General features: G+C 42.4%; 1 protein-coding gene across 1 annotated transcript in view; it reads left to right on the forward strand.

Moving 5' to 3' along the window:
- The window catches only part of nacc1b (nucleus accumbens associated 1, BEN and BTB (POZ) domain containing b), a 38,580-nt gene extending 12,249 nt beyond the window's left edge, over positions 1 to 26,331 (forward strand). The window contains exons 3-8 of the mRNA XM_083971641.1: positions 3,824 to 4,066; positions 5,906 to 6,127; positions 8,618 to 9,122; positions 15,381 to 15,723; positions 24,922 to 25,019; positions 25,606 to 26,331. Of these exons, the coding sequence (XP_083827767.1) occupies positions 3,824 to 4,066; positions 5,906 to 6,127; positions 8,618 to 9,122; positions 15,381 to 15,723; positions 24,922 to 25,019; positions 25,606 to 25,961 (1,767 nt within the window). The 3' untranslated portion in view covers positions 25,962 to 26,331. The remainder of the gene's footprint in view (positions 1 to 3,823; positions 4,067 to 5,905; positions 6,128 to 8,617; positions 9,123 to 15,380; positions 15,724 to 24,921; positions 25,020 to 25,605) is intronic.
- Positions 26,332 to 26,650: the final 319 nt, after the last annotated feature.

Below are 26,650 nucleotides of genomic sequence, written 5' to 3' on the forward strand. Positions count from 1 at the left end.
AATGGAACGACACACACACACAAAGAAAAAGGGGGAACAAAGTCAAATCTGACACTTTACAAACAAAAAAAGTGTGATTCCTCTACTGCCGCCACCTGTTAATTGTCACAGGTGAGTTAAAATACAAATTAAAGGAGTATCACATGCTTAAAAGCCCAATTATTTATTTCTTGAAAAAGTGCCAATCATTTTGTCAAGTTCAGTCTGGTTTGCAATGGAACAAAAACAAAAAAAAAAACTGGGGAACAAAGTCAAATCTGACATTTTACACACACAACCTGTCACAGGTGAGTTAAAATACAAATTAAAGGAGCATCACATGATTGAAACCCAATGATTTCTTTCAGTTTTTGAAAAAGGACTGACTGATGAGTCTTTTTTCAGCGTTATAGTGATAAACGCATTGCGAAAAGGTTTTCCAGAAATGCGATGAGTAAGGAGGGGGTTAAATTGACATTCTGCGTAACTGATTTTGTCACAGGTGAGTTAAAATACAAATTATAGGAGCATCACCTGCTTAAAAACCCAATGATGTCTTTCAGTTTTGAAAAAGTGCCAATCATTTTGTCCAGTTCCATTGCGAACCAAAGAAATACACTTCTGAATATTAAAACATTTGTAGTTGCAATGATTTTCAGGGAGAAATTGGGGCAATATCTGAAAAATAAGTAGAGAAGTGTATTTCTTTGGTTCGCAATGGAACAACACACAAAAAACAAAGTGAACTGGACAAAATGATTGGCACTTTTTCAAAACTGGAAGAAATCATTGGGTTTTTAAGCAGGTGATGCTCCTATAATTTGTATTTTAACTCACCTGTGACAATTAACAGCAGTAAAGGAATCACAGTTTTGTTCAGTTCATTTTAGGAGTTTTGTGTGTAAAATGTCAGATTTGACTTTGTTCCCCAGTTATTGTGTTTTTTGTGTGTCGTTCCATTGCAAACCAAAGAAATACACTTCTGAATATTAAAACATTTGTAGTTGCAATGATTTTCAGGGAGAAATTGGGGCAATATCTGAAAAATAAGTAGAGAAGTGTATTTCTTTGGTTCGCAATGGAACAACACACAAAAAACAAAGTGAACTGGACAAAATGATTGGCACTTTTTCAAAACTGGAAGAAATCATTGGGTTTTTAAGCAGGTGATGCTCCTATAATTTGTATTTTAACTCACCTGTGACAATTAACAGCAGTAAAGGAATCACAGTTTTGTTCAGTTCATTTTAGGAGTTTTGTGTGTAAAATGTCAGATTTGACTTTGTTCTCCAGTTGTTGTGTTTTGTGTGTGTCCTTCCATTGCGAACCAAAGAAATACACTTCTGAATATTAAAACATTTGTAGTTACAATGATTTGATGAGAAAAATTATGAGAAATTGGGGCAATATTTAAAAAAAAGTAGAGTGCCAATATTTTTGGCCATGACTGTACGAATCTTATTTTTCCAAACGAGAGAGACGAGTGGTAGAGGAAGAATCAAAGGCTTTGATCAGGATCTTATCTTACTGATGACAGTCGCCATTACGTATCGCAAATGATCAGATCTGATCTGCTTGTGTCTATATTGTGTTTATCTTATCCACTTAGGTACTATGAAAAACGTTTTTTGGCTGTTCACACTGTAAAAAAAAACAAACCCCAAAAAACTAGACACAATCTGGATATGTTAAAAATCTGATTTGGAGTGGCAGTGTGAACGAGGCCGAAAGAAATGAAGCATTTCAAAGAAAATTTGCAACGTCTGTGCTTTTCCTTTTTGTTTTCATGCGTTTGGTTTTATTTAGTCCAGCTCTCTGGTTCTGTAGGGAGCGACGCTGCTGCTGTAATTAGTTCCACAGTGAAGGTATTGATGAGATTCTGGTCAGTTTAATTAGCGAGACGTGAAAATATGACCCGGGTCAAAAAAAAAAAAAAAAAAAAACTAAAGAAAAAAACTCCAGAATCCAGCTTTAAATAATTTCCAATAGATTTTCTGAGCTCTCGGTCCGAGCCACCACCTCCATCATCACCGCACACATAAATCTCTCAGGCTTTGCTGCTGTTCAATACAATTTACAATTTCACTTTGTGAGGCCCAGAGAGCTGAGATTTGGCCGAGTGTCAGAAGTTAATGATGATTCCTCCACAGTGGGATACAATTCTGATGTGGTCAATACTTCCAGAAATAAATTATGGTATATGACTCTGCTGCAGTTGGAAGGAAGAAAGAAAGAAAGAAAAAAAATTGCCATCAAAGTGAGATTATTGTAAATATTTGTCAGGGAATGAAGCTAATGAACTGCATACAGGCGCATCGAAATAAATCAGGATAAATATGATGGAAAAGTTCATTTATTTCAGTCGTTCATTTCAAATTTTGAAACTCATATAGATTCATCACATACAGACTGAAATATTCCAAGTCTTATTTGTAATAAAAAATCCTTTATTCGTCCCATGATGGTGAGATTTTTATATTCATAAGAAAAATAATTCAGTATCTCAAACAAGTAGAATAGTGAAAAAGTTAGATGATGTCACTCTCTAATCAGCAAATTAACTCTAAACACCTGCAGAGGGTTCCTGAGCCTTTGAATGGTCTCTTAAGGTGTTTTCACACCTGCCTTGTAGAGTTCACTTGAAACCAATTCCCCATTTCCACTTCAGTTACAGCTCCACTCAACTTGGTTTAGGTCCTTTCTCATTACAGCTGAGTTCTTCATAGTAACTCCTCCATGTGGGCGGGGTCACAGCGGCAGTGGTCGCTCCATCTTGCTCACATGACCCTCAATCAGAAGTCCACAGTCAGCGGCACTGTGGCCACAAAGACAGTACAAGTCAAATTCATATACAAAAGTACAATACAAATGAATTTATAAATAAATAAAACAATAGAAGTGCTCTTGCAGGGCAGATAAAATGTTAAAATAATTAAACAAGATCAGGAAATAGTTAAGAATACGCCATCCTGTAAAAGTGAGTTTTAAGCCGTTGTTTAAAAACTGCAGTGGAGTCAGCTGATCTAACACTATAAGCGGACGGCTGTTCCAAAGCCGGGGGGGCCAGAGATGAAAATGCACGGTCACCCTTTGTTTTCAAATAACAATAATTATTACTAATTATACGTTATAAAATATTAAGGGTTTTCTATCACAGCCACTCCTGTATTTTGACTAGTAGGTCAAAATACAGTGATAGTAATTGAAGTAGATATGGGTCAAAACTGGCTATGGCCAAAACCTGTGTGGGTACATAATGTGTGCACTCATGCTCATGCTTCATGCCACCCCACCATGAGTCAGTGCCACCCATATCAAAAATGTCTGGAGACGCCCCTGAAACTCAGGTGTGGACCAGGCGAGCAGACAGAGATCAACCTGGAGAGGTGGTCTGGGTGCAGTTCAGATGAACCGATCCAACCCAGGTTCAAAAAGCATTCAGCGCACAACACATGCAGGAAGAACGCGCGCTCTCTCCTTGGTAGACCTTGAGTTAAATCCTCAAAATGTTCTGTGAAGGTGTACGAGCCAGATCAACATCACAACGAGTGCAAAGCCAGACTTTTCCGACCGGTGACTGAACAGCCTCAGAGCGTAGGTACATGTGGCTTTGTTTACAAAATCAGGTCCACGTGCAAAAAAATGCAAAGTGAACCACACTGAACTAAACTAAACAAAAACTAAACATTGCATTTGGTCCAGACCAGAGCCAGTTAACTGACGGACGTATTCATTGAGATGCACCTGTAGCTACATGTGATTTAGGTTGACCTACAAACTACAAACTCTGTGGATTGTGTTCACCCTAACCCTCCTCCTCCTCCTCCTCCTCTCCCCTCCTCAGGCCCACCGTGCGGTCCTTGCAGCCAGCAGCTCCTACTTCCGGGACCTGTTCAACGCCGGGGGGAAGAGCTCGGTGGTGGAGCTGCCCCCGGCCGTGCAGCCGCAGAGCTTCCAGCAGATCCTGGCCTTCTGCTACACGGGACGCCTCAGCATGAACGTCGGCGACCAGTTCCTGCTCATGTACACGGCCGGATTCCTCCAGATCCAGCAGATCATGGAGAAGGGCACCGAGTTTTTCCTCAAGGTAACGGGAAGGGAATACTGAAGGGAAGGGAAGGGAATACTGAAGGGAAGGGGCTCCTAATGAAGCTTTGATGTGCTGGTGATTAATGGATCCAGATGTCGTTAACGCTGCAGATCGGTGGAAGAGGTCAGAAGTGCATTAGCGCTAATGCTGCACTAATTTCTACATATTAAAAAACGCTGTAAATTGTAATCGTGCAGAGAAAATCCTCTGTGTGCCAGACACGGGTGTTATAATTACATTTTTTTTTTTTTTTGCCGCCACCATGGCACCTGTTGTGTGTGACATTATGCGTGGCGTTATGTTGTCATGGGGGTGTCTGTGTTTGTAGATCTGATTACATTTGGAGTGCCGTGCTGCATAAATCTGCATATTAATGAGAGAAAGTGATTTCCTTGAATGTAGCCGCTCATACCCTCCAGACACCAGAGTTAAGATGATAACAGCGACGTGAAGCAAAATACAGGATGTGCTACTGGAGTGTGAATTAAGTCGCTCTGCTGCTCTTAAAATGTTATTTACTGGACATGATGGTGTCTTTTTTTTTGGCTGCTTGGCTGCTTCACCACCAACCTTGGCAGACTACCAAAGGAAGTTTAGGGAACCTGAGTTTGATACTAAAAATTGACTTGCAGCATAATCAAACAAGTTTACCGTTTGTACAAAGGAGAGCAGGCCAGGGTTGGGCTTTGGACCAAAAACAAAAAACAAAATGTTGACTGCAACTTTAATGATTAACCCTAATCAATGAATTAACTCATAGAAGCAAATTTTGCAGCACCACTGCTCTGTGTGAAAATAATATTTTACTTTCTTATGAAACTGGTTCCAGCTTCTTCTGTCAGAATTTGCTGCTTTTCTCAAAGTTATTTTGTTTCTAGATGTCTTTTCAACACTTACTATCTGTATTGTATAACTCAATTTCCACAAAGGAACTTCAGCCTGAGGTGTTGAACAGTAACTTTACCTGTATGAAGCACACAATATCTCACATCTTGGTGAGTTTCTTTTTGCTTGATTCAGTTGATACCAAACCAATGAGGTTGAGGTTTTATACATTTTAAAGGTCAAGTATTTTTACACGCTTCCTGTGTTTTACTTTAAAGCGTTTGATCCATGAAAATATATTTATTTGTGGTTTTAAGAATTAAGAATTTCCTCTCTCAGCTTCTCTCAGGAGATCTAGTAACAGCAAGTCGGTGACAGCCAATCAGAAGAGAGGAGGCTCTAAAGCTCTCTTCTGATTGGCTGGCTGTTTACTAAAATGATCCAATAAAAATATTATGGCAGATTTCAGAATAAAACACTCAGAGAAACCAAATCCTGCAAGTTGTTGGATGGATGTTTGGGTCCAGGTGTTGAGGGGGCGGGGCTTAGTTGTGACATCACAAAGTGACAGGAAGTCCTGACGGCTGGTTTTAAGGCTCAGTTTCTGAATACAGGCTGTGTGCATTTCTCTGTGGACTGAGGCTTTGATACTTTCACAGTGTTAATATAGAACCTAGAGCTGCTTTATAATCAAAGATGATGTAACTTTATATAATATGGGACCTTTAAATCTGCAGAGTGTTGTTACAAACAGGCCATTTTCCCGTTTGACCAGTAATCATCTGACCGTTTAACCATCCCAGACACCAGCAGAAACTTTTCTCTCTGGTGCGTTCACTGACCATTAATGACATTATTTCAGCCCAGCATCCTTAATTAATTTAGAACCTAGAGCTAATCATTAATTAAAAAGAAGACATGCAAATCTAACTTTTGAACCTTAAAACTTGCATAAATGTGAATAAATTAAATATTATATTATGTTTAATACTCACCTCACCTCATCTCCAGGTCTCATCTCCAAGCTGTGACTCCCAGGGTCTCCACACCGAGGAGACCCCGCCCTCCGAGCCTCAGAGCCCCGTCACTCAGACCGTGGGAGGGGGCGGAGTCGGCGTGGTCGCCACGGCCGCGGGGAGGCCCTCCTCATGCCTGACGCCCCTCCCACTGGTGTCCAAAGTGAAGACGGAGCAGACGGCGACCACGCCTCAGCCGACCCCGCAGCCGCAGCAGGTACGTCCGGCGTTCCTCCGGTGCAGTGATAATTAACCGCAGCGAAGCGCGAAGGAGAAACCTTTATTCGCTCTGAACGTCGGCATCATGAGTAGGAGTTTCATTGAGTTTGAGGTTTGAAAAGGCTTTGATAGAGTTTCAAGGCGAGTCTGTTCCCAGTCGCTCCAGTGACAAAAAAGCCATTTACTTATCGAACAGAAGCTTCGAGAACACATTTATAAAACACTTTACATGCATTTGATAAACCATAACCCGAAGGTCAGCGATGAAACAAAACATAAATGGACATTTTATACCTATATATGTATATGTTTTTATTCACACAAGGACATAAATCATGTCGGGGGTCAGAGGTTATTTAAACTGTGTACATTCATCCACTTTGTACGAGCTTTAAATGGAGAAGGTGAAGAGCCTCGGCGCCCAGAGACGAGCGTGGTTTGTTTTGATCATATTTCCATCCATATAAATGAGCGTTGGGTGTCGGAAGAAGCTTAAAACTGAAGCAAACTGATGAAAGTTCATTTGTTGTCACGTAATTGTGGCGTAATTCAAACAGAACGGCTTTTTCATGTGTCTGGCTTCTTTTTATTTATTTTTTTAACTTTCTATTGAAAATAAAGGCCAGCCAGATTCCGTACTAGATCTTTTCAATAGCTCTTTTTGAACCAGATTTAGTTTTTGTTAAAACTGCGTCCTTTATCTGTGCATCTGTAACTTTAACATTGAGTTTTAGCTTCAAACTCAAACCCATTCACATCCAACAATTACCACGCTGAATAGAAGATTGTGAATCTTTTTATTGACACATACTATAGTATATGAGAACATCTACATGTGGGAGTGAGTGGAGTTAAAATGCAGCTTTTTAAAACGAGAAAACTGCAGAAGACGTTGTCGTCTTCTTGCAATCGAAGTCGGAGGAAAAGCAGCTGTTAGCCGCTCCAAAATAGACGCCATGTGATGTCAGGTGCTAATCTGCATATCAGTGTGTTCAGCACACAGACGCAGCAGTGTGATGATGATGATGATGATCGGCACATTTTTTAGATGCAGATGAGCAAATAACATCAGATGTACAGATGCAGTTAAAAAAATAAAAAAATAAAAATTCAGAAATCTTGTTCAAACCGATCATAATAACGATGTTTTCAGACCTTCTGGGTGTTTATTTGTGATTTGCTTTGCCGGTAGAGACGCTGTATTTTAATGAGACGTTTAAGCGTTTCTGTCAGAAAGGCAGAAAATACTGGAGAGTGAACTGAAGTTAAACAACGAGAGGTTTTCAGGAGAAATCTGAGCAGAATCCAACGTTTCCTGATTAAATCAATTAAATCGTCCGATATTTCTCATATTTTATGTGAACACACATTTTATGCAACGATCCCTGAAATATTGTACAAACTCAGGTGACAAATACATTTTGGCAGCTCAGTGTTTTACTGGTTATCAATACGTTTTATTTATTATATCATAGATCGATAATTCACCAATTTTCTACTCACTGTCATGCCAAGGAAGGGTTTGGAGAACTTTCAGAGTCATCAAAACGCTTTAGGAGTTCCAGGGGGGGTTCGGCTGGCAACGGATTTACATATAATGGCGGCAGATAGAGTTCATTTTTGAATCGTCCAAAACACACACTATGAAACATCCAGATACCTCCATACTGCTCGTCTGTACTGACCCAAGTGTCCTGAAGCCGCCACATGGAAAAGTTGTTGGGAAAAAAATAATTTGATCTCTGATTTTATCCTTGTTGTAGCAGTAGCTTCCTGTGGCTCTGTTGATGTTTGTGCGCATGCACGAGATTTGCTGCGAGATGTTTATTTATTTATTTCATTCATTTATCAAGCATAAAAACAAAAAATAAAATAAACAATGACAATACTGTAACTCTTGAATGAAAGGGGGCAGAAAGAAGCGAACTTATATCGTCTACCCCTTGTTACAAATAATTCATTCACAAATTAGATAATACCTACATCCAAGCAAAGCATTTTGTTCATGTTTGTTCATCGTTGTAAACCACTGGATGTCTGATGTAAACATGGAAGAACATCTCGCAGCAAATCTAGCGCAGCCACTGGGAGCTACTGCTACAACAAGGATAAAAACAGAGATCAAATTAATTGTTTCCAAGCAAGTTTTTCATGTGGCGGCTTCAGGACACTTGGGTCAGTACAGACGAGCAGTATGGAGGTATCTGGATGTTTCATAGTGTGTGTTTTGGACGATTCAAAAGTGAACTCTATCCACCGCCATTATATGAAAATCTGTTGCCAGCTGGACCCCCCCTGGAACTCCTAAAGCGTTTTGATGGCTCTGAAAGTTCTCCAAACCCTTCCTTGGTGAATTATCGATTTTGGGTGAAGTATCCCTTTAACTTGGCACTTTGTCTTTCCAAAAGAAAAACTCTAAAACTGTTTTTGTACCACTGAGTTACAGTTGGAGGTTTCTCACTGCTCCTTTTCTGTCTCCGTCCTGCAGCAGGAGAGCTCCCCCTACTCGGTGGTCTGCACCCCGGTGGCCAAGCGGCTGTGGGAGGGGGGCAACCGTGACGGGGGAGGGGGGTTGGGAGGGGGCGGAGGCGGCGGGATGAGGAAGGCCGCGCGCTACTCCTCCTCCTCCTCTTCCTCCTCCTCCACCTCCTCCAACAACACTACCCAGGATGCCTCTGGGCGCGGATCCGCGGCCAACGCCGCCATGATGGGCGGAGCCAACGTCAACATGGGAGTCGGCGTCAATTCGGTGGGAGGGATGGGACTCAACAGTAACCATAACAACAACAACAACAACAGCAGCAGCAACAACAACGGCGGGACCCCCGAGGGAACGAGCCCGGGCACGCTGAGCATGTACACCAGCGACTCCCCCATCAGTTACCACGACGACGAGGAGGAGGACGACATCGCGGACGAGAGCGCCGAGGAGCAGTACAGACAGATCTGCAACATGTACACCATGTACAGCATGCTGAACGCCGGGGCCGCAGGTAAGACCCCCGAGGTCGGCTCAAGGTCAACGCCTCTGACCACGCCTTTTATCCAGTCGTAGACGATTCCTTTTTTCTTTTCTTTTTTAAAGCAGAAGTAAGTGATATATTTGTGTTAATATAAGTCTTAAATAGTTATATCTTCCGACAGCAATCACTTACATAGAGTGTTTGGTCTGAAACACGGGTCTGTCAGTCACTCTGCTCTGCTGTAAGCCGAGGAGAAAACTTTCCTTGTATCCTACAACCTTTATCCAATGAGGAGAGAGAACAGCATAAAGGGGCGGTCCTCTCTGTGTGTGCAGCCAAGGGATGCGCGTGAATGTGGTGACGTAGGGACGAGGGCGGGGACTGCTAACTCATCGGCTGACAGGAAGTTAGCCAAAACGACCGGATCGCTTACTTCTGCTTTAAGCTTCTGAAGTTTATTTACTCTAAAGTTTCAGGATGATTAGGTTGTTGTTTTGGAATCAAATATAGTGATAAAGTTTATTCAAAATATAACTAAATAAATTTGATCCAAAGGGTCAGTGATTAAAGGTAGGGAGTTTTGTTCGTTGCAGTTTGTAAACTAAACATTGAAACTCAGCCCCTCCTCCTCTCGGGCTAAGCTGTGTAGCCTCCTGCCCCAGACAGCAGCCGTTGTCATGACAACAAAGGAAAGGAAATACAGTCCGAAAAGAAGCGCTGGAGCCGTGGGCCGATTAGCCGACCATTCGCCAACACCGGGAGCCTCCGTGTATGTTGTTATGCCGTTGTTGTGAGCTGGGAAGCAGGTGTTAGCGGCGGATGCTAACCGCTACCGCTAGCCGAATCGAGCTAGCTCCCCACAACGGCCCTAATACTTGTTACCAGTGTCGGTGACGGTCGGGAATCGGTCCATGGCTCCACGCTTCACTCAGACTGACGAGAAGCCCATATGTGATGATGAAGAAGGATTTTATTTGTTATAATTTTTTTTTTTTTATTATAAGTCTAATGTTTATTTTTGGGCACAAAACTCCAGACCCAACCTTTAAATATGGCTTTTAATTGATCAGCTGTCAATCATTTCCCCTTCAAAATATGTGATTGGTGGATGGTAATTAATTATTCCAGTCACTGATCACCTTACAATCAATCAATCAAGTTTATTTATAAAGCACATTTAAAATCAAACCCAAGTTGACCAAAGTGCTGTACAGTTAAAAATGAAGGCATAATACAAAGAATTGCAAAACGTGATACAATCAATCAGCTTAGCTTAGCCCCACCTCTTGCGTTGCCAGCAGCGACGGGCACCAAAACAAAACAAAACAACATGCCGGAAATTTTTTTACAAAGTATTTGAGACTGATAAAAATCTATGACATCTGCAGTTCTGCCAAAAATGATCGGTATTATTGGCTTCTGATCAGTTGATAAACATGATCGCGTGCCTCTCCAGTGTCGATAAAGTTTATTCAAAATATGTGAGAAATGTGCATTTGTGCAAGGTGAACAGCATCATCAAATCTCTTTAAAATCAACATTTTTAACCTTTTTTTCCCTCTGATCTAACGGCCAAAGGGTGTTTTTAAAAAAAAATCTATTATTGATCTGTCAACTGATCAGATCTAAATAAAGTTTGATTTTATTAAATAAAGAATTAATTAGTTTAATTTAACTTTAACAGCAGTGTGATTCCATCATTTAGACGTCGGTTAAACACCAAATGTGTTTTAATTGAATATTTAGATGAACATTTATTGAACGTTTCTGAATTAGAAGTCAATTGTTCTGCAGTGATACGAGAAAGAGAAAAAGAGAGGGGGGGTTAAGTGGGGGGGGGGGGGGGTCTTTTTTTATCTCTTTATAATTGTTCAAACATTGTTCCTCTGAGCACTAATTGTCATCAGTAATTAATTTTCTCATCAACATCAACATATGGATTCAGAGCAGTAATTTAATTTGAGATGAATTCCAGTGTGTGTTCAGGTTACCCCCCCCACACACACACACACACACACTCTCACACTCCCCCCTCCCCTCCCTGAACACGGTGTAATTAACAGTCGACGAGGTATCAGGGTATGTGGTAATTGAGAATTAGTTAACAGTTTGAAAACCATTAATTACAGCTGGGAATCAAAACGCATCTCATCTTTTTTTTTATTTCATGTTTTTTTTTTTCATGAGTCAAACTGCGACGCACCGAAACAGGAAGTTGACGTTTGGTCTCGTTTACATCATTTAAAGCAGAAGTAAGCGGACTGTTTGTGTTAATATAAGTCTTAAATAGTTCTATCTTCCGACAGCAATCACTTACATAGAGTGTTTGGTCTGAAACACGGGTCTGTCAGTCACTCTGCTCTGCTCTGAGCCGAGGAGAAAACTTTCCTTGTATCCTACAACCTTTATCCAATGAGGAGAGAGAACTTTATTATAGAATTATTTAATCGTAAAGATCCCTAAATACCGTTACTTTCACAAAAATTTGATGTTGGAACCTTATTGGCAGATGTGCGCAAAAATAAAGGTAAATGCACAGATACTGGTCCATTTAACTAACGTAACATTGAATTGGTAGGAATTTAAATGTTAGCCTGTCATTTTTAATTAAAAAAAAAAAGCAAAACAAAACAAAAAACGATTAAAATAAACGCAAACATTTGGTATAGATAACAGGGATGCAAACAGCGCGCCGAAAAGCGAAACTCGCTCTTTTCATGACCAATTAGGTGACTTGTGTGAATCATTCAGATCCGAAGAGTTTTTGTTTTGAGGGGGGGGGGGGGGTCTCAGCGTCTCAGCTGGGGTCAGTAAAATGTTTTTCTAACAGGCTGACAGTGACAATCACGTGAAACTGAGGCGAACTCATTCATGGTTTCTGCGTATCCGCGTGCAGTCGGTACGTACATTACTGTGTCAGGCAGGTGTCTCCCACGGAGCTCTGCCCCGTTTCAGAGGTGAAGGAGAGACGTCGCCTCCGCGATGTAGAATGTGTTCAATTAAAGTGAAACTAACACATTATATAGGCTATGTCCATTACACACTTTTAGGCCTTAAAATGTCTTAAATTTGTTGAATTATTGTGTTCAAGTCTTAAATAATTTTAGACAGGTCTTAAATTTTCTTATGCCCACCATGGGCGAGCATTTCACTCGCATTTGCCCCTAAAAAAAAAAGACATGTGTGAACCGGGAAAATCACAAAAAAGAAAGAGCACAACCTGCGATTGGTCAAAAACTACAAATCCCACAATTCTCTGCTCTCAACAATAACAGTAGTTAGTGTAAGTAAGAGAGAGTGGAGCTGTAGGTGAAAAGAGGAAACAACGCACGTCTGGTCCTGTTCTATGTTGTTCGTTCACACCGTCACCGTTTATTCGTTACGTCCGCGGTGTAAAAGGCCGTGACGCAAAGACGCGATTAGGCGCGAGACGCGGTAGACGCGACTTTTTTTTTTTGCGACGCAATACACCCGATTCTTTTATGGCGACGGGACCCTCGCGTCTTCGTCTATTTCATCGTGTTTGGTGGGAAGACCCACAGGGGCTTCCCACTCAAACACGAGGAACGCTTTTTTTTCGCGCGAGCTTTTACGCGCAACCAAACGTGAGATACGCGAGAAATGCGATTTATCGCTCGTTTTCACTCGTTTCAAAAAAAATTCACGAGCCCGCCAACAACTTTTTTTTTTTTTTTCAAAGGAGGTTCAACTGGACTTAGTTATTTGTCTAGGAAGACGTTTCACCTCTCATCCATGAGGCTTCATCAGTTCATGTAGCATCTGACCAGGCTGGGACTGGACCAACTAACTGGTGTGGAGACTCAGTATAAGTCCAGTTGCTTTCGATTTAACCTCCTTTGAAATACTATGACCTGGACAAATGAGAATATGCACAGGCCTACAACAACATTTCTGCTCTCACCAACCATGGTTGAGGTCACAACGCTGCTGTAGCTGCTCTGGAAGTCCGAGACACTGAGGCCAAACGCCGCCGTCGCTTCTGATCCATGACGGCGAGTTCCGGGCTGATGAGCTACAGAGACTTTAGAGTCAAAGAGTAGCAGAGCGTCGCTGTGTCGGACTGTTTGTTTGGATTTAATGAAGAAGCTGCACAGAGTCAGGTGAGCAGAAGCTGACCCCCCCCCCCCCCCCCCCCTCTCACCGTGGAGCCGCTGCTGTCTCACAGCCACCACCGACCCCTAGAATAAAACACCACTAAGCCGTGGACGGTCGCTGCGTGGATAAAATGCTGACGACCAAAACAGCCGCCACCAGGTCACTGACTGGAGAGTTTTAAAGTCGGCACATGAACGCAGCTCAGACCGGCCGGTGCCTCAGCGCGGTGATCAGCAGGACGCTATACCCAGTACCGGCCAGCTCAGTACAGAGGGGGGGGACGATAACGTGACGCACAGTATACTGTTATGAGACACATTATGCATCCCAACTGTCTTTTTTTTTAGAGGATTTTTTTTTTACCAAGAATGCGCCCCAAAAAATCATGATCCAGGGGCCAAAATTCGAAACAAATATATATTTTTTAAATCATAGGCTAATTCTCATTATTCTCCTGATGTCGGTTTAATGTAAACAGATTGCGCTGATATGCGTCATGTGACAGCGGGGCAGAGCTGCAGCTGCTGTGCTGTGATGGACCTGATCAGACTGGTGGTGGTCCACAGTCAATCAGTCCCAGATCCGTCAGCAGATCCCCCGAAACCCCCCGCAAATAATACATCGACAAGAAGTTAAGTGGCAAGTTGCACCTTTTCGTCGGTTTATTATTTGCGGATTATTTTTTTTATAGCCTATATAACGTCACTGCAACATGCGGCTCTCAGTGCTTGTCGGTTTTGTGTCTATAAATTGTGAAATAACTTTTCCTCGATAGAAATATGAGACGTGGTCGACAGGTTTCATTCATCCATGTTTTGGCAGACAATACAAATAACCAATGATAATGAGATTTCCACCGCGCCGAACCAATCATGTGGCTGGAATAGAGCCAGTCAACAGTAACATGTGCATTTGTTTGGGTTGCTGCAGATGTGCACATCAGCTGACACCGCAGGTAAAAGAGAGAGAGAGAGATGAGTGTTGTCTCGAAAAAAAAACAGTAAAGGAGAACTTGGACAAGTGACTGAAAAGACGCGTGGTGCGTAATGGAGACACCAGGCAGCTGGAGCGGACCGCGGTCACGGTGCGGCCGCTCTGCTGCTCACCTCAGTGTGTGCGACAACTCATTCATGGTTGTCTCTGATTATACTGGTAACAGCCGACCTATTCACCTCCAATGTAGACGCGACGTGCGCGCTCGTTACCCAAAGCGGCGCGTATCCGCGTGCATTCGGTGCGACGGCGCCGCCGTTTTCCCCCCGTGCATGTCCGTTGCTGTGTCAGGCAGGTGTCTCCACGGAGCTCTGCCCCGTTTCTACGGTGAAGGAGAGACGTCGCCTCCGCGATGTAGAATGTGTTCAATTAAAGTGAAACTAACACATTATGCCTATATGTCCATTACACACTGAATGGGATGTTAAATCCCATGTCTTTATTTCTTCTGTTTATTTTAATAGTAATAATTATGACTAACATTCAGTGAAGACCTAAAAATCAGTATCTCCAAAATTGAAATATTGCAATGGTTTTTATTTTTTTAAAGCATTTTTAATCTAGAAATGTTGGCCTTCTGAAAACTGTCCATCTATATGCACTCAATACTTGGTTGGGGTTGAACTACTGGAAATTGACTTTTCTGTGATATTGTTAATGGTGAGCCCCCCCCCGCCCGCCCGCCCGCCCGCCAGACAATTCCTCTCTTTTTTGGTCCTGACCCGTTTGCATCCCTGAGATAACAATTCATGAATATTTCGAACATTTCCCCTAGGGATTAATTGGTCATATATTAATAGATACTTGAAATATTTTGTGTAATCAATGAGTAATGTAGTTATATTTTGACTATATTGGATTTTACACATTCATAGTGTTGTGAAATTAATTAATGCATAATAATTGTGATAATCGTAAAATTCTGTGATTATTTCTCTGATAATAATCGTACCTAGAAAATGTATAATCGTGACATCCCTAGATGCGCGTGAATGTGGTGACGTAGGGACGAGGGCGGGGACTGCTAACTCCATCTGCTGACAGGAAGTTAGCCAAAACCACCGGATCGCTTACTTCTGCTTTAAATAATTAACGAGCAGGTTTTTAATGTTTCATTTTGTTGTTGTGTGACCGGGTCAAACATCTGCTGAAACTCACCCCTCTCTCCTCTGTCTCCAGTGGTCGGGGAGCGGGTGGAGGCTCTGCCCGACTTGGCCCCGGACTCGGGCGGCGGCGGCGGCGGTGGAGGTGGAGGCGGTGGTGGCGGCGGCGGCGGCGGGCGAGGCGGCAGAGGGGCTCGGTCCCGGCAGGACCTGGCATCGCTGCCGGCCGAGCTCATCAGCCAGATCGGGAACCGGTGCCACCCGAAGCTGTACGAGGAGGGCGACCCGGCAGAGAAGCTGGAGCTGGTCAGCGGCACCTCCGTCTTCATCTCGCGCGCCCAGCTCATGAACTGCCACGTCAGCGCCGGCACTCGCCACAAAGTGCTGCTCAGACGCCTGCTGGCCGCCTTCTTCGACAGGTCAGTGTCCTCAGCAGTCCCAACGTGACTCAACTCAGCTTTGGTACCAGGTTTTATTCTGGAGGCCGTTTCCATTACAGAATAGAGCATAAAGTGACCAATAAGAGTTGGAAAGGTGAGCAAACTGGTCAGACTGGTCAACCACAAAAGAATGATCAATGTTAAATATTTGATCCACCTACGCCTGATTTTAAGTGTAATTAAAAAAAAATGCAGCACCATTTGAAATAAATTGAGTAGACTATTAAATATGGGACACGGGACATGTCAGTTCTGATGATACCAGTCAGTGGTCCTGAAATGTGTGTTTCTCTTCTATAATACACATTCTACATCTCAGAGGCGACGTATTTCCACATACAGGCTTCCTACGGGGGTTTGTGCAAGACGCTACATCTGAAAGACTGCCCGTGGCATGCACATACATGCTTTAACCAAGGCGGCGGCCAATATCACCCGACTTTCAAACACTGATTCAAGGGATAGTTCAACATTTTGACAAATTGGCCCATTGCCATAATCCCTATAGTCATAGCAGTAGGTTCGTTACCTTTAATTGTCGGTGCAAGCTATTTTTAGAACGGCGGAGCAGAGCCGTGAGCTGCTCAGAGCTTGGGCTGGATCTGTATTGGTGGCACAAACTCTGGGCTTGTCGCAGTCCTGCCATTTCAATGGCAGTTGCGATTTCGGTTTCGATATGCATATCGTTACAGGCTTAGTAGGTTGGGAGTAGGGAGGCCGATTTTTTTGGAGCATGTGTGAGTCATTTTTGGGGAATTTGTTTCTGTTTTGTGGACGGGCAGCATGGTGAAGTAGAAGGGTGCAGGTGCACAGTGCAGGAGTATTGATTGAATGATACTGCGGTACAAGAGGAGCAGCAGGTGGGGTTTGACTGACAGGGACCTGAGTTTAGTTCCTCTTGTTTTGGAGCCTCGGCCGAGCTGGTACCAGAAGAGTAGGACCAGGTACCAGACTTCAGGTACTTTGACCTGTTGACAACACAAAAAGGGCGAGTCGAGTCGACTGTGTATGTGCAGGTTGCTGATGGAGCTCGGTGCTGATCCAGTGCAGCTAATAACTGTGACCATGATGGAGTCATTCATAATTCAGCATCATCATCATCATCTCCACAGTGGTGGACGTGTTCTCACTGCTGCTCTGCCTGGTTGTTCAGCAGCGTCTCAACTAGGGATGCACATGATTAACCGTTTAACCGTTAACCGATAACAAGAACTTTGACCGATCGGTTATTTATTTATTTTATTAGCTCCTATGTTGTCAACTCATGGGGGCGTGTCGACACGTTCAGAGTTCACGTGCCTTCAGTCATATTTCGCAGCAAAAAGTTACACAGGAGGACTGACAGTATGTGCAGCAGCCCCAGTGAAGGAAGGTCAGACAATAAATGTAACCTACACGGACATAGATGTGCATCACCTGTAACAACGGCGCAAAAAAAAAAAAGAGGACGTCGCTGCTCTCCAGCCTGTTCACCTGCAGCTCCACAGAGGAGCTGTCAGAGGAGCTCTGCTGCTCCTTCAGCCTGGTGTTTGGCTGCACTTTGTATAAAAACAGTTCTACATTGGACTAACCTCCAGAGCGCGATCAGCTGAGACAGAGCGCACTGATCAGCTGTTGCGGCGCACGTGTGTATTTAACGGCAAAAAAAACAAGCCGCAAGATTCTTAATCTTATCGGTTAACGGTTAATAATCAGTTAACGAGCGTTGGTTATCGGTCAGAAAAAAAATTCAAAATGTGCATCCCTAGTCTCAACACAACAACAACAACTGTGTTCATTCAATCAGAGATTCAGCTGAAATAAAAAAATAAAAAAAACAGCAGATGGAAGAAACAGGTGTAAAAACTGATAATATTAGAACACAAACTTTTAGTTCTGGTGCCAGGGTCACGGTTTCCATCTTGTGTAAATCATCACTTTGCTCATAAGTTCCTGACTCTGTGTCGTCGCGTCGCGTTGTGTTTTCTCTCTGGTTCCTCACTTTGACGACAGAGAACAGAAGTCATCGATGTGAAGGTGTGAAAGATGCAGAAACATGACGAGTGAAGTGGAAGCAAAGTTTGTGACGAGATGAGGAAAGTGTGAAAAGTGTGTTTTCCTTCAGTCCGACCTGGAGCTGTCGCTGTCGGTGTGAGTTTAACTCAGAGACAGATGGACGGACACACGGAGACCATCATGGAGGAAATGGTTCTCTTAGATATTTAATTTAATATATATAATCTAAAATTTCATAGATTTTGCATGGGTCAGTACGGGACAGATTAGCAGATCAGATGAGACCTTTTTTGGTAATAATATAATTAAATGACTGTTGGATGAAGGAGATCGATATCAGAGAGGTCATAGAAAAGAGTCCCACCGCTTAAAATGAAGATAAATGCATATAGTCCGGGAGCCAAAGCCTGATTTTTTGATGAACCTTGTTTCGTCTGATAAAGTTTTTTTCTCTCCTGTTTCTTGTAGCTGGGGGGTTCCTCTTCAAAATCCAAGAGGGTGCCCGGTGATATCCCTTGAGCATTTTTAAATATTAACCCTTTGATGCCCAAAGCGCCAAAATCCCAGTAAAAATAATGTAAGCCCTTATTTAGTTACTACAAATAGTCATGAGTGTATGATATTTGGCAGGGAGTATCATGAAACATAGGGGAAAGTAAAAAAATAAGTTTCTGGGACCTGCTGCAATGCTATTTAAAAAAATCACCCACAATTTCTCTAGAAAGACAAAAAAATTACTGTCCGTACAACATATTCTTGTCAAAAATGACATTTTTCTGCCACTTTATCTCAAACATCACTGCTTCACATGTATATAGAAAACTTCCCAAGTTTGTAAGCTTCAATTTGTGCCCAGGATGACCTTTCTATCTCAAAAGTTGCACTTGCTATGGCTGGAAATTGTCACTATACCCCAGATCAAACAAAACGGAATGTTTGGTCTGATGGTCATTCCAAGTGTCACTTTCCAATGGTTAATGAAGAAATCGGAATGTCAAAAGGTCAACAGAGATTGTATTATATTTTTATTTTGATTCTGATTTATTTTATTATTATTATTATTATTATTATTATTATTATTATTATTATTATTATTATTATTATTATTATTATTATTATTATTATTATTATTCATGTATTTAATTATTTTGATTTGATTCTGCAAAGACAATGCAAATAACTCTCTTTTACTCAAGCATCTGCGTGGCGTTTATTACCAACAACAATAACGCTCTCTTGAGCATCCCACATGGAAAACTTTCCATGCAGTTGCATGGGGTTTTACTCTTGCAGCCACACCTGATCATCTCTAGAATGTAGTCTGGGACAAGTTTGGCATCTTCTGGTAGATGGGTTGGGATCAGTGGCCTGTTGCATGAATCTTTTTTTAATCCAAATTCCTCTGGGTTCAGTGCTGGTGGCAGGTTTATTTGGTCCAAAGAAGTGCTGATCCATCAATGACAGTGACATCTGCATCACCAGCATTCCTCTTGGAGACTTTAACCTGGAGTGACTTCTTCAGTGTGGACTTTGCTTTACAAATTCGCATTAAGATTTAGATTTTTTTTAGATTTGCATTAAGTCTCCAAGGGGAATGCCAGTGATGTCCTAAAAGCTGGGTACGAGCTATCAGCCATTGGTAACATAGATGCACCATTCCAGCAAGTCCTCGACTAAGCCATTGCCTTCATCTCTGCCTGTTATGGCATAAAGGAGAGCATGGACACACACAGCATGGTCACACACAAGGCTATTTGTCTGGGGGAAAAAGAATGGAAAAGGACATATGTCTGCTCCAAACCTAGCTGCTCTCCCACCAGCAAAAGAGGCCTTCTTGAGAATGTTAAGAGGCCCCACTTTCAGGCAATGTTGTGGTGAAGTAATAATATTAATAATATAATTGTCTATAGCACTTATCGAAATTAAAATTACAAAGTGCTTCATATTTACAATAGTAAACAAATAGAAAAATAACAACTTAAAAACGAGTAAAATAAAATTAGCAGCAAGTATTATACAATCAAGTTACAGTAGGAAAAGGGAAGGCCAATCGATAAAAGTGAGTTTTAAGAAGGGATTTAAAAGAAGATACTGAGGTTGCCTGCCTGAGATCCAAGGGGAGAGAGTTCCAAAGTTGGGGAGCACGGACTGCAAATGCTCAGTCACCCTTTGAGATAAGACGGGATTTTGGGACAACAAGTAGGCCCTTGCTGGACAATCTCAGGCAGCGATCAGGCTCATAGGGAGATAAAAGTTCAGATATGTATGCTGTAGCCTGACCATTTAGGGCTTTAAAAACAAGCAACAAAATCTTAAAATCTATCCTAAAACTGACATGTAGCCAGTGAAGGGCTGCAAGGACTGGAGTGATATGCTCTCTGTAAATTTTGCCTGCTAAAACCTGAATAGAGTGCATTACAATAGTCGAGCCTAGAAGAAATAAAAGCGTGGATGACTTTCTCTAGGTCTGAGGGGGAAAGAAAAAATGTACAGTAATCCTGGAGAGCTGTCTCAACTGTGCGAAGTATGACTGCAGCACTTTGGTTACCTGAGTGTCAAAGGACAGCTCGGAGTCAATTATTACGCCCAGGTTTCAAGCTTCCTTCTGAATGTTCTCTAATAATGAATCCAGATTTGACAGGAGGTTTGTTGTGTTAGCAGGGTAGGAGGAGTGATTAAAAGAACTTCTGTTTTGGAGCCATTTAAAATTACAGGACATCCAGTATTTGATCTCAGCTAGACAGGATAGGATGCATGGGACTGTGACAATTGATGGTCCTGTCACTATGCCTCCAATTGATCATGTGCCCTGGCTACTTGGCTACAGGGATATCCCTTTGGTCGAATGGTCAGCACACATGACTACCACAGGACATTGGAAGATCTGGGACTTCATCTGCGTAACAATGGAAATTAATGTTGTGTAACTTGCAGATAATGTGTCAGAGGGGGAGCATATAGTGAATAAAAGGGGACCAAGAATTGACCCTTGGGGGATCCTGCAGAGGAGGGGAGAGTGAGAAGAGGAGGCCTCGCCAAGTCAAATGGAGAAGGAGCTACCTGTTAATGTTCTTGGGGACAACGGATGGAAATTAGCCTTTGGCTACACTCTGGCTTGCTTATATCTTATTCCTAGTGAAGAAATGTTCATTAGCATGCATTGTCCCTCCCAAATAAATAAAAGTAGTGAACCAGTCCAGAGCCGCATCACTGACACCAACTACATTTTTCAAATTGGTTAAAAGCACATTATGGTCAACTGTGTCAAAAGCTGAGCTTAGGTCAAGGAGGATTAGGATGGAGTACCTTCCAGAATCAACTGCAAGCATAAGGTCATTTGTGACTTGGACCAGAGCAGCCTCTGTGCTATGATGGGCATGGTAACCGGATTGAAATTTCTCGAACATATCATTCTGGTTTATAAAAGAATTTAGTTGTATAAAAACAATTTTCTCTTAAATCTTTGGCAACTTAGAAATGGGTCTAAAATTTTCCAGAGCACCAAGGTCACCTGGTGAGCAGGGTGAACAGTGGCATGTTCAAAGGGAGATGGAAGAATACCAGTGGATAGTGAGCAATTTATAATAAGTTAAAATATCAGGACCAACTGATGCAGGGATACAGTCTAGGGAGCAGGTGGTTGATCTCAACTGCATCTGAACAGAGAAACTTCACCAAAGTGGGTAAGAGTTGGGCGTCGAAAAGGGCCAACATCAGCCTCAGTTTCCATGGCTACATTTCCGAGGTGCTGCCAGATTTTTACTGTTTTGTTGGTAAAATACATTAAGAATTCTTAGTATCTCTCAGAGGAGGAGTCACAAGGTTCATTAGGAGGAGGCTGGGTTAGAGAATTCATAGTTTTAAAAAGAGTCCTGGGGTTGTGTCCTTGTCTGGCAGTGGGATTGAAGAAGTAATTGGTTCTGGCTTCATTGACTCTGTGTTGATAAAGGAGCATCAGCTATCCTATGGTCCTCATTTAGCCATGGTAAATGGGAGGATTTTGATCTTTTAACCCTGACAGGTGCTATGGTGTCTAAGATCCTGGTACAAGAACTGTTAAAAACATGGACGAAATCCTGATGAATTAAGGGGGCGGGATCGATGTAGGACCGGAGGTAACGGATCCGGAGAGATACGTAGCATTGTGATAAGAAATCTCAATATAAACCTGCATGTCACCAGCACTGAACCCAGAGGAATTTGCATGAAAAAAAAGATTCATGCAACAGGTCACTGATCCCAACCCATCTACGAGAAGATGTCAAACTTGTCCCAGACTACATTCTAGAGATGATCAGGTGTGGCTGAAAGAGTAAAACCCCATGCAACTCCAAGAAGTGCAGCTGTAAAGTGCATGGTTTGCCATGTGTGGTAGGACGAAGGAGGTCCCGGGCGGGGTTTGAACCCCAGTCTCCCAGGTAAGAGTCATGCGTGCTGACCATTCGACCAAAGGGATATGGTCATCGCACATGACTCTTACCCAAGAGACTGGGGTTCAAACCCCGCCTGGGCCCTCCTTTGTCCTGCCACATTCTAGCGTTGTTGGCAGGATACATGTAGCACCAGTGGTGGGTCCATGGATTCCTGATGGGTGGCAGCCTGCATGGAGCACAAGGACGTGCTTGTGAAAAGAGGAGGAGAGATGTGACAGTTGACGGTCATGCGCCCTGGCTACTGTCCTGCCACACATGCACAATGTTGTGTGCATGCTTCCATGTGGGATACTCAAGAGAGCGTAATTGTTGTTGGTATTAAATGCCACGCAGATGCCTGAGCAAAAGAGAGTTATTGAAGTACAGAGTGGTCTTTGGCGCAACTTCACCAACCCACAAGGTGCATGGAAAGGGCCTATATCTACCCTCCTAGAGTTTTTACAGTTTTTGAATGACAGTTTTGCAGTTTTAAAAAATTCACCCTTAATTAGAGGCCTTGAAGAAATCAGCTTCCTTGATATTAATGTGACTAAAAAAGACAATGTCCTCTCTTCCTCTCTCTACCAAAAACCTACAGATCGCAACGCACTTCTTCATGCTGCAAGTTTTCATCCAATTCCTCTCAAAAAGAAGTCCGCCATTTAGTCAACTTGTCAGACTAAAACGAATTTGTGCTGTCCCAGAACAGTATAACAAAAGTAAAGATGAGATGCTCACTAAATTTAGAGAGAGGAATTATACAGAAGATTGGCTAGTAAATGCAAAAACAAAGGTAGACCTAAAAGGCAGAGATGCATACCTACAAACAAAGAAATCATCAAAATCTGAGCCGAGCCTTGTATTCTGCACTACATTCACACCCAAAACTAAAAATATTAAAAGTGTAATTTTAAAACATTGGCATACAGTATTCTCCAAAATGACTCATCTTTAAAAAGGACTTTTCTGATGCACCCATGGTCACTTTTAAAAGAGGAAGAAATATAAAGGACAGAATAGTCAAAGCATACCAGCCTAAAGTCACAAACAGCAGACTTGTCATTTTAGATGTGGTACCTGCATAAACTGTCAATTCACCAAAAATATTAAACAATTTAATCACCCTGTCACTGATAAAATGGTTAATATTACGGACTTGGTTACATGTAGTGTAAAAATGTGGCGTATCTGTAGGCATTGCCTTTGCAGAATCAAATCTAAATAATTAAATACATGAATAATAATAATAATAATAATAATAATAATAATAATAATAATAATAATAATAATAATAATAATAATAATAATAATAATAATAATACAATAAATCAGAGTCAAAATAAAAACCTAGCCTAATACATACCCTCAATCTCTGTTTTTGACATTCCGATTTCTTCATTAACCATTGGAAAGTGACACTTGGAATGACCATCAGACCAAACATTCCGTTTTGTTTGATCTGGGGTATAGTGACAATTTCCAGCCATAGCAAGTGCAACTTTTGAGATAGAAAGGTCATCCTGGGCACAAATTGAAGCTTACAAACTTGGGAAGTTTTCTATATACATGTGAAGCAGTGATGTTTGAGAAAAATGTCATTTTTGACAAGAATTTGTCGTGCGGACAGTAATTTTTTTGTCTTTCTGGAGAAATTGTGGGTGATTTTTTTTTAAATAGCATGGCAGCAGGTCCCAGGTTTTTTTTACTTTCCCCTATGTTTCATGATACTCCTTGCCAAATATCATACACTTATGACTATTTGTAGTAACTAAATCGGGGCTTACAGTATTTTTACTGGGATTTTGGCGCTTTGGGCATCAAAGGGTTAATATTTAAAAATGCTCAAGGGATATCACCGGGCACCCTCTTGGATTTTGAAGAGGAACCCCCCAGCTACAAGAAACAGCAGAGAAAAAAACTTTATCAGACGAAACAAGGTTCAACCCCACGGCTCCCGGACTAATAATAATAAAGATAAAGAATGAAGTGAGATTTGTAAATGGGTATTAAGTGGATCTGTTTGAGTGATATTAGTAATAAACTTGGCAGTAAAATGTATTTTAAATGTCCTGTTTCCTTCAAAGTAAAATACTTTTATAAAAGGGTAGGATGGATATAAAACTGAATCTTTTCTGGTATTAACAGATTATTATTTCTGATGGAAATGTGACAGATTTCCATAGGAAATAATAAAGTTTTTCTTCCGTGTTAACTGGATGAGAGGAGCTGTTTAGTTTGTTGTATGTGTCACTGGTTTGTGTTATTGTTATGTGCTGTGGACCCCAGGAAGAAAAGCCAAAGTTTTACTGCTGCCAAGAAAGAAAGAAAGAAAGAAAGAAAGAAAGAAAGAAAGAAAGAAAGAAAGAAAGAAAGAAAGAAAGAAAGAAAGAAAGAAAGAAGATGCATAGAAATAGAGAAGATCCGTCATATTTCAGGGTTTTCAGACGCTGTGTTGTTATTGTTCAGTCAGTGGTGAGCTGAAGGTGACGTGTTTATATAACTTGTTTTTCAGACATAAAGAGAAAAACGATTTCACATTTGAAAGAAAAAGCTGGAATCTGAATATTTGGCATTTGTTAAAATAAAGTTCCTTTACCTGAAGAAGAAGAAGAAGAAGAAGAAAAAAAGACTTTAACAACTATTTTCGTGACCAAATAACAGGAATAATTGTGTCGTTATGTTCTGGAGTTTAATGTAAGATTAGTTTCATGTGTGTATTTGTTGTTGTTGTTGTTGATGTGTGTGGTGGTGTTGTTTCCTGTTTGTGTAGGAGCACTCTGGCAAACAGCTGTGGGACTGGTATCCGCTCTTCAACCAACGACCCGAGTCGTAAACCGCTGGACAACAGAGTCTTGCACGCCGTCAAATGTGAGTCTCGCACGCACGCACACACACACACACACACACACACACACACACACACACACACACACACACACACACACACACACACACACACACACACACACACACACTCATTTTAAAGGGATAGTTGAACATTTTGCCATAGCCCCTATAGTCATAGCAGTAGGTTCATTACCTTTAATTATCGGTGCATGTTGTTTTGAGATCGGTGGAGCAGAGACGTGAGCTGCCCAGTGAACGGTACAGGTCCCCTATCCCTCATCAAACTCATCAAATACACAATCCAACAACTCCAAAGCGCTCTTATGGAGAAGTTGTGACCTGCACATTCACCACGCTATGAGATAATAACAGAACGTTACCAGAGTTGTTTTAGAGGTAAATACAGAGACTGTTTGCTGAAAAACTGTCCCTGAACGCAACGCGCATCAGCGGTTTTGCATGAATTTCCCTCTAAAACAACTCTGTCTGGTAACGTTCTATAGACTATAGGGATTATGGCAATGGGAGAATTTACCAAAAATGGTGAACTATCCCTTTAAGACTTTTCTTTACCATATTCTCTTCTTCCCCCCCCCCCCCCCCTCAGTTTACTGCCAGAACTTCGCGCCGAGCTTCAAGGAGAGCGAGATGAACGCCATCGCGGCCGACATGTGCACCAACGCTCGCCGCGTCGTCCGCAAGAGCTGGATCCCCAAGCTGAAGCTGCTGATGGCCGACAGCGACGCCTACTCCGCCTTCCTGGCCGACAGCGTCAAGATGGAGGCCGACGCTCTGGGGGCGGATCAAGGCTTTGACCCCGCCTCCCTGGAAGCAGTGGCGGCTGCGGCGGCAGCAGCAGCGGCGGCGGCGGCGGCCAGCAACAACAACAACAGTCACGAGATGGGAGGCGGAGCCACAGAGACGCTCCACGGGGCGGGAGGAGACGGCAGCACTTTGTTTTGAGTGAGTGGGTGAGCGAACGAACGGACAGACAGAGAGATGATGAACGGACAGATGGACAGATCGATGGAGGGAGGGATGGCGAGTAGAGAGTTGTCACGCCCCCCACAACACCCCCTCTTTTCCTCGCCGCGCCACGCGTTTTGTTTGTGTGTGTGTGTGTGTGTGTTGAGGTAGGGGGTCTGTTTCCTGTTTCTTCTCCTTCTTATCTTCTACACCTCTTTTGGTTTCAGTTTGTTCTGCTTCTACTTCTTCCTCCGTTTGTCCACGTTTCTCCTTCCTGTTCTGGCGGAGAGAGAGAGATGGAAAGAGACGGAAAGAAAGAAAGAATGAAAGTAAGAAATGTGGCAGAGGGAGGAGGACGAGGTTTAAAGGTCGACCCCCCCCCCCCCAAAACAAAACAAAACCTCCACCCCTCGTCCCTCTGCGACTTTTCAAAAACACCTGAGAGTTTCAGCCTTTCAACTTTTACTGTGTGTCGTCCCTTTTCTTACATAATCGATCACAGACATTCCCTGGGGAGGGAGGGAGGGAGGAAGGGAGGGGGAGAGGGAGGGGAGGGGAGTTGTGTGGGTGGGGGGGGGGGGTAATCCTGTTTCCCAAACTCCAGTAACACTGTTGTTTTGATATTGAATGTATGTGGAGAAGCATCGAACGAATCGCAGCGTTGTTGAGTGAGATTGTACAGAGCC

The sequence above is a fragment of the Trachurus trachurus genome (assembly GCF_905171665.1).
Source record: "Trachurus trachurus genome assembly, chromosome: 1".
Lineage (NCBI taxonomy): Eukaryota > Metazoa > Chordata > Actinopteri > Carangiformes > Carangidae > Trachurus > Trachurus trachurus.